The 9,380-nt window shown below is 36.0% G+C and overlaps 1 protein-coding gene across 2 annotated transcripts in view; it reads left to right on the top strand.

Moving 5' to 3' along the window:
* Nucleotides 1-3,295: 3,295 nt before the first annotated feature.
* LOC110110448 (DEAD-box ATP-dependent RNA helicase 20) overlaps nucleotides 3,296-9,380 on the top strand; it is a 29,871-nt gene continuing 23,786 nt past the window's right edge. The window contains exons 1-2 of one of the 2 annotated variants that reach the window (XM_028700235.1): nucleotides 3,296-3,518; nucleotides 3,626-4,344. In XM_028700235.1, coding sequence (XP_028556068.1) covers nucleotides 3,463-3,518; nucleotides 3,626-4,344 — 775 coding nt within the window. In that variant the 5' untranslated portion in view covers nucleotides 3,296-3,462. The remainder of the gene's footprint in view (nucleotides 3,519-3,625; nucleotides 4,345-9,380) is intronic. The other variant, XM_020841934.2, reaches the window with a different exon arrangement.

The raw sequence follows: 9,380 nt of genomic DNA, 5'->3' as shown, positions 1-9,380 counted from the left end.
AGTTTTTTCTCAATTTAAGGATTCATATAATTGTTGAATGTGGATCTAAGTGAGTCCAAAAAATGAATATTTTCTTTTGTTGTGTATACAAAACGAGCCGCTTGAATGAATTTCAGAGATATGCAACCAAATATATGACTAGCAATAACCAAGTTAATAATTGTAGTTTAAGGAATTTTAAATAAACAACTACAATTGAAGTTAGAAAAACTGTATCTTATTTTAGATATTTTGTTATCTCATTTAAACATGTTATTGTATATTTAAGTTTGCATTCCATTTTTTATTAGTTTTTAATTCAATCTTTCATCACCAAATATTGATTTGTATTAATTTTGCATTTTTTCTTGGTTCTAAATCTGAGATGGTTCAAAATTAAGGCGTATCTTGCAAAAATAATAATATGTCATGGTTCATATAATTTTTCTTCTGTCAGCCAGGTGACAGAATTGTTGCAAATCTTTATAAGTGTTCAAATCTATATGGATCTGAGAGTTCTTGTGAGCTTCAATTTGGGAGTTGCTGCCTTTGGTCGAAGGAACATAAAGAGGCAATGAAAGATGCTACAGGAAATAAGTTCCTGTTGCTAGAGCTTATTATCCAAAGATTGCTGAATTTCAGGGACAAGAGAATTTATCAGGTGAAATGAATCAAAACATTCAAGAATAGGAACACATCCTTTGTGAAGTTATTTCAGATGCAGATCTCCCATCATTGTAGGTTGATAGTATGATCTTTTATAGAATTTGATTTTAATTGAATTGGTATATTTTTAATTACATCTCAACAATCTTTGTTTTAAGTTTTGTTTTTAAAATATATTTTTTAGATATTTAGTTATCTCATTTAAGCGTGTTATTTTATGTTTTATTTTGCATTTCATTTTTTGATTAATTTTTAATTCCATCTTTCATCTATATTCATATTTTGTGGGATGTTTAAGTTGTATTTACTTGGTAATCAAAGTTTATTATAAATATTGGAATATATTTTTCACTTTTGCATGCTGGCAGTTTGGCATTTCTCAATCAAATGGAATATGCATCTTATTTATAACTGATACTATAAATGTCAAACAATAGTCAGAAATTTTATAAATGAAACTTCTCCATGTGTACATCTACTTTAAATTAATTGACTATAACTTCAACCAATTGACATATCTTAAATATATTCTGTTTTTTGTAGTATCAATTTTTATACCGAGACTCACACTACATATCCAACATATTATTTAGAGGTAATATTATATCAAAATTTTTTAAAACAGCCGATGCCGGTCCCAAGCCCGGATGAAAAAGGTTGAGGGTTTGTTTTTAATCTGGTGATAATTTCTTTCCAAATTAAGATGGTGGTCCCATGCCTTGAGATGTGTATAAATTAACCATATAAATAAGTGATATAACCAACTATCCTTTTTTTTTTCTCCAACTCCATTACTCTCTACATCATTCTCTACTCTCTTCTCATGGGAAGATCACCTTATTGTGATGATAATGACCTTAAGAATGGCCCTTGGACACTTGAAGAAGATCATAAGTTGGTTCATTACATCCAGAAGCATGGCCATTGCAGTTTGAGAGCTCTTTTTAAGCATGTTGGTATTGTATTCTTCCTCATTTTCTCTTTATAGTATCAATCATTTTGTATGAATTATGAGCATTTATCAAGAAAGTTTGTTATTGCTCACTTGTAGGATTTAATAGATGTGGGAATAGCTGTAGTTTGAGATGGACCAACTACTTGATGTCAGATATTAATAGGGCCAAGTTTTCACCTGAAGATGCACAAACCATCCTCAACTTCCACTCTATTCTTGCCAACAAATAACTAATCTTTTCCACACATAGGCTTTATTTTATTATTTGTAGATATATAGCAAACACAATTAGAACACGATGATTTTTTTTTAATTCATTTTCTATGTAAAATTAAAATGAATACATGTTAGGGATTTCGAATGTGTTTGAATGGTTTAAAATCAATAACGATTTCTAGCTGCATCATCTAAATTGCATAACCTATTAAATTTATAAAATTTTAAGTTTGTTTTTTTTAATTACCTTTTAAGTGAAAGGAATTTGTGATAAGTACAAGTTTTTAGAACTATTATATGGAAGAATGAAAAAAAAAAGTTGATATAAAAAGTTACATGTAATTTTTATAAATACTTGAGTATTAATCATATAGCATATCATAAATTAATTTTAAATTATATTTATATCTTTTTTATTTTTTAAAATTTTATTAACGTGCACCATATGCACGGGCATTTAACTAGTATATATATATATATTCTAAAGCTAATGGGTATAAAAATGACAGGGTTTATTAACCAATTATATATGATTACCTATTACTTATCACTGCTCTTAAGATATACAATTGTATTGATGTTTATTGATCATATAGCATATTGTTTCATTGATCATTTAATACTGTACACATATGTTTATACTGATAGTGATTGAAAGATTATATGCATACTATTTCTATTGTCTTATATTTGTTTCAGTTGTAGGTTCTGATAGCCTACTATGTTGTTAGCTCACTATGTAGTTTTGCTTATTTTCATGAAGGAGTCGAAATCCATGGAGTGAGGCCAAATTTAGGATTTAAGTTTTTTTTTTTTTTTTTATAATTTTATTCTTTTATAGCCAAGAGTTAAAAGATAGACTAGTGAGTATATGGATTGAATTCTTAGCTATTATACATGAAATTTGAGGGATGAATAATTTTATATTTTGATGTATATGTTTTTTAGTTACTTCTAATGGATTAACTTATTTTAATGAATTTATAAAAGCTCGTGTTGATTAATTAAGAGATGAAAATAAATAATTCTATCAAAATTTGATATTGGGACGCTCATCGTATATTTATTTATTTATTTCAAATATTTATTATATATGTTTGAGTTGGGAGAAACATTAAGAGAAGATATTCATTTAAATTTTTGAAGGATTTTATTGGAACATTTAGAAAAAATTTGGAGTAAAATTATATTACCTAATTTGAAGAGATTCATTTAAGTTTGTTTTGATAAAAAGGAAGAGAATAATGGAGGAAGAGATGGAAGGAAATTAATGAATAAATATTAACTAAAATTATATCAGAATAATTATATATCAGTTTATAATGGATATTTATTTAAAATTTAACCAAAATAAGAAATTAATTTCAAAATTTTCTTATCATATTTATAATTAATTTTGAAATTATTAAATATATTTTTAAATAAACATAATAAACTAAATAAATAATTCATTTTCATACAAAATTGTCAGCCAATTTTTCCCAAAAGGAACACCTAAAGTTTAGTAGAAATTTCATAGCGCGGAAGAGGACGGGGTTGTTCCTGCTACTCGAATCTGGGAGCCCTAGAAAGTTTCTGGAGACCGCACCTTGCCGGCGGCGGAGGCCCGAAGAACGCTCGCTTAGCTTGTACCGGCGGTGACAAGGATGAATCCGTTCGACTCTAGATACGCCGATCCATATTCATACAGGGAGAGAAGAAGGTCCAATATTCTCCGCCCTCCTTATACCTTCTTTTCCACAGAACATTTCTGATTTTTTTCTTCTAATTGCTCGTTTATATTCTCTTGACGTCGATTTTAAAATGCAGTGACTTGCTCCAAGCACCGCATTTCACCGCTCCGTCGGTGAACCCTGCCGGTTTTCATGGTACGTTCTACCCTCCTCCCACTCAACCCTTCCCAGCCGGTGGTTCAAATATACCATTGATACCTCCCTATGGTGGCGGCTCTGGACCAGGGGGGGAGAGAGGGGTTGATTCTGTGAGTGGAGGTGGCAGAGGACATGAGGTCGGGGGCCGTGGCAGAGGGCATGAGTTCGGGGGCCGTGGCAGAGGGCATCAGTTTGGGGGCCGTGGTAGAGGGCATGAGGTCGCGGGCCGTGGCAGAGGGCATGAGGTTGGGGGCCGTGGAGGAAGGGGGGTTGAAGTTAGCCGGGGAGTCAGAGCAGGAGGAGGAAGAGGAGGATCAGGAGGAAGAGGAGGATCAGGAGGAAGAGGGGGAGCAGCACGAAGAGGAGGAGGCAGGGATTTTGGTACCAGGGGGCGAGGTGGCGGGTTTGGTGGTCGTGGTTTTAGTAGTGAAAAGAGGGATTTTAGCAAACCTAGGGATGATCTGGACAACATTGTGCTGCCTAAGCAGAACTTTCATGGGCTCATACCGTTTGAGAAAGACTTCTATGTCGAGAGCCCTTCCGTTAAGGCCATGTCGGAGCAGGAGGCGACGCTCTACCGCAGAAGGCGGGATATTACGGTTGAAGGATATGATATCCCTAAGCCCATCAGGTTCTTCCAGGAAGCTAACTTTCCAGGTATGGTTTCTCCCTTTTTAGTTACTATGATTTAGTTGAACTTGAGCCTCAGTATTCTTTGGACAATTCTATGTACACTTTCTTCGGTAATTTTTTTGCTTGCAGCAAGTATCATTTTGCTCAAGGCATAACTCTTAAGCCCCATAAATTTTATATTTTTATTATTCGAAGTAAAAAACTATGATTAAAAAAATTATGTATAAAAGAAATTAATTCCAAAATTCAAAGTTCATAATCACATATTTGTATTATAACTCCAAGATCTAATAACATGAACATTAAACATTGGCCAGAATTTGACAATCAAGTGTATGGTTGAAAGGGATAATAAAAAGTATATAATAAAACATTCAAAATTATAAACAAACTATTATCTGACTAATATCCAAATTCTTTATGTAGTACTTGTGTAGGATGATGGTAGAAAGCTTTTGCTATTTTGTTGGTTGACATGAATGCTTAGATCCTTTATGTGTTATGTTTTATTGGGGGATTTAGGAATGTTTAAAACACATAAAAAGCACCAATAATATTAACTTTTCTTAAGTGAAATGCATTTTTTATGCATTTTTTTTATGTGATTGAGATGCTAAAGCGTAATATGAGTAAATATCATAGATTGGGTGCTAGATATGTTAAAAATTGTGTGGTATGTATGTGAATACCCTTTTTTTAAAATTATTTTTTCCATTTGGATGTATGGTTCTTGATGGTTGAATAGATATTGGATGTGCAAGTGATAAGTTTAGAAAATTTTGATTTGATTTGATGTAACTGTTGGCTGATGGTCAATGAACATTGGAATCAATCTATTTTTTTAGGATCTAATGTATTCATAGAACCGCAAATACTCATAATACAAAAATTTGATAGATTGCCCATGCCCATCTTGTGAAGGCATTTTCTTAGTTTGTTAGTGCTTTAAGATACAATTGAGTGGCGAAGTAAAGATGCTGCTGGACTCCTCATCTATCCAATGATGTTGCACGTTGATCTTGGTGCTTGAGCTGAATGTTACCGAACTTCGATGTGTGTTAATGATACTTAATTATGAATTTTTTGTTAAGTGATTTATGACTGGACTAATCTTATGTTTGTTTTCTTGTATTTCACTTTGGTTGGATATTCTTTAGTCAGCAACAAGTTTCCTCTTTGGAAAAGCTGAAGAACCACTATGTTTCCATGTTTGACGAAGCAGTTCTTGTGTTTGCTAGTTTGTATGAGCATGCACCCAAGGAAAAACCTTGGATTTACTTATTAGAGCCCTCCTAGTTTTTCGACCAACCTCCTTCTCAACTAAGCAGCTGTTACAAACTGGATAGGAAATGTCCCTTCGAGTAAATTATGTGTTAATTTATTTCATTTTGGTTCTTATCTTATTGTATCTGCTAGTCATTCAAAGATGGCCTTGTACTTGCTTGGTTCAATCAATCAATGTCTCTGTAAGATAACAAAGGTTTTTGGTATCATCCTTGTTATGTTTGATATCATAACTTCTATTATTATAATGTTTCAACTAATATAAAGTTGTAGCATTCTCATATTTACCATGATTGGTCTCTGAATTGAATGAGCTGTTGCTTGATAGTTGCTGAATTTTTCCCAACCACAAGAAGTTGCAAAACCACACACATAAGAAGCACATAAGTAGTAGCAAAGCTGTAAATTTAATTTTTATTCTACAAACTATATTAGGATCTTAGCAATTTGTTAGACCGGTCTAGCCGGTCCACGCGGGACCTGGAACATCTCCGCCTCTTTCGTCAGCCGCACGCACGCGATGTCTGAGAGCTCATTTTAGGAAGGTTTTTGAATGGATTCTAGGAGGGAAATTGAATGTAGGGATTGTTTAGGGATTTCCTTTTGATTTGTATGCATTAAATACTTTGTTTTCCTAGGGTTGGTCATCTTGAATTTGGCTGAAATTTGAGATCTCTTAGATTTGGGTTTTCTTTGGGCTCTAGCGGCATCTAGAGATTTGGGAGAGATCGATCATCCTCTCGAATTGAGGATCAATTGTATCTTGCTATTTTATTCATCGTCTAGTGGAATACAAGCTTTCCTTTGAGTTTTCTCTCAGAATTTTTCTGGATTGGTGCTGTCTTTCTACTGTAAACAGCAGATTTCTGCTGTTTTTTGTTCTGGATAGCAGTATCTTTGTTGTTTGATCTCTGATTTGGGTTAGTGTTACTTGCAAACTCAAGTATTACCTTAGGGTTACTTGCGAACTCAAGTATTTCCTATCAAACTGGTATCAAAGCATCGTTTTTGGTACCGTTGGCGGCTGACATCCTGAAATTTCAGCGGGATTTTCATTTCCGGAAAAAAAAAGATCTTTGTGATTCTTGGGAAGAATGATGACCGGGATGAAGTTAGAAGTCTTGGAAGGCAAAATCGGACAATTGAAATCCGATTTAGAGCGAAGATTTTTCGATTTTCAAAATTAAATCACCTCCAACAATGAAAGGTTGGAGGGGAAGTTCACCTTGATAGAAAAAATGATGAAGAAATTACTTGAAATGAAGATCAATCCGGTGACATCGGAAGTATGAGAGACCACCGACAACCATGGAATGGGAGGAAATCCGAACCCGTTACGGGGGTGGAGGAATTCGGAGGTGGAAATCATGGAGGAGGAGAATGACATGCCCCCTCTAGAATCGCTTTCTAGAAAAGAGATGAGTAGGGGATACGACTAACGGGAGGTTGATTTTGTCGGAAGGAGGATGAATTCAATCGTCGAGGTGCTGAATTTGAAAGAATCCTGCGTTGAGGTGCTGATTTTGAAGGGGGGAGGGAAGAATTTCATCGCTGAGGTGCTGAATACGAAAGAATTCAGCGTCGAGGGGCTATTTTTGAAGGAAGAAGGGAGGAACGTCATCGTCGAGGTGTTGAGTTTGAAGGAATTTAGCATCGAGGTGATGATTTTGAAGGGAGAAGAGGAGAGTATGAAGAGGGATGCAAGTATAATCGTCGGAGGGGATGATCGGGACACTTGCAGAACTCTTCCCCTGAGAGGAATGGGAGGTTATGGAGGATACCGGGGAAACGGAGGAGATCCAAAGGTGAGGAAGCTGAAGATGCTCATTTTTTAGGGTGAGGATGGCCATGGGTGGATTTATAAGGTGGAGCGATATTTTGCTGTCAATGGGCTGACGGAGGAGGAGAAATTGACAGCAGAGGGAAAAGCCTTAGCCTGGTATCAGTGGCGTGACAGACGGGAGCCTATCCGAAGCTAGCGGGAGTTCAAAGAATACTTATTAGAGCATTTCCGAGCAGATGAGGGAGGAGACTTCTATGAGCAATTCTTTGCCCTTACCCAGGAAGGCACGGTGACAGATTACCAGGATAGCTTTGAGTATCTGGCTAGTAGGCTGGATCATATCTCGGAGTCAGCCCTGGAAGGGCATTTCATGAAGGGGCTGAAAACGGAGATAAGAACAACAGTCAGAGTGTTGGAGCCAAAGAATCTAGGCAAGGCCATGGAATTGGCCCAGTTGGTGGAAGACTATAAGAAGTCTGAAAGAGGGGCTCGAGGAAACTGCTCAGGAGGCTCTTACAGGACGATGACCACTCTTCTAGCACCCAAGGGGCCTGCATCAGGCAACATTAATGAGACCACCTGGGAGAAGCCAGTAGGAGGAGGGAGTGGGAAAAATTTCAAGAGGCTGACAGAGAAGGAGATGCAGGAGAAGAGGGTAAAGGGGTTGTGCTTCAGATATGATGAGAAGTACATGCCGGGGCATAAGTGCAAGGACCGAACTCTTCAGGTTCTCATTGTTTGTGAAGACAAGCAAGGTTTAAAATTGCATAATTAAGCCTCGAGGCGGTTTTTGTCTGTGAGGCGAGGCGTAAACCTCGAGAGGCGGTCTGAGTCATAAGCCTCATGGACACAGAATTGCATAAATGAAAAATTAAGGGTTTTAGCAGAAAAATAATAGCAATATTGTACCTTACAATAAAAACATCTAAATGATATATGAAAATAGTGGAAAATAAGAAAATAGATGCAATAAAATCATGTCCCAAAGTACAAAATCACGAAATATTAGTTCAACAAAACTCTAGTACCGACCGCAGGCATCATTTGTGCTTGTCCTCTATCCTCTTCTGGATTAGTCATATACTGATTCATAGGACGTCGTGCACCTCTGTTATGTATAGTGGAGGAAGATCCCTTTCCACTCTCGCTCCCAAAATAAGCGTCATGTTCGACCCTATCATCAAATTGCTCCTGTTGCAAGTGTTTACCGTGGTACTTTCTTTTCATATAAGCACTAATTTCCTCCTTCACCTTTTCCAGTCACATTGCAAGGGTGCTACATTTTTGTGCGAGTAATGAAGATGTTCCTTATGCGGGTAACACCTCCCTTCACCACTTTATCGCAAAATTACATTTCAAATAAACATAGCTCTTCTCTCCGCCGGCAATGTCAACATTGTAACTATTTTTTCCCAAGAAGGGTCCCTCCGCATGGACGGAAGACCCCTTTTCCTTGCCTCTTACCAATGATCCCCTAATGAAAGAAATCGAAAATCACAACAAACAATTTCAAAAAATCTTAAAACCTAGAATTTCTTTCACTTCAAAAAATCTAACCAAAAGTCAAAAAAAAAAACCTAAAATCGTCTGTGGACTTCTCCTACAAGGCGCGGAAACTTCAACTTCGCCGAGAGAGGAGGCGCCGCGGGAGAGGCCGGCGGGAAGGATGGCCGACCGTGCGGGATGCCTTCGATTTCGCGAACAGAGAGCTGAAGCAATTTTTTTCGGGGGTTGGGGTGTGGCGAGGGCCAGAGAAACAGCTCCGGGGCTTTATATATATCAACCTCCCCACATTATTTTTTCCATTTGTTCACATTTTCCCATTCCATTTTCTTTTTTGTTTTTTTTTTTTTTTCATTTTTTTTTTTTTATTTTTTTTATTATATTCTTTATTTTTTTTTTTTATATCTCCTATTTTTTATTTTTTTTTTTATTTTTTATTTTTTGTTTTTTTTACTTTTTTTTTTCCCCCCCAGAAAACTTAAATTCTTCT

Source organism: Dendrobium catenatum, unplaced genomic scaffold (genome assembly GCF_001605985.2).
Source record: "Dendrobium catenatum unplaced genomic scaffold, ASM160598v2 fragScaff_scaffold_1470, whole genome shotgun sequence".
Taxonomy (NCBI): Eukaryota; Viridiplantae; Streptophyta; class Magnoliopsida; order Asparagales; family Orchidaceae; genus Dendrobium; species Dendrobium catenatum.
This window is presented reverse-complemented; position numbering and strand designations above follow the sequence as displayed.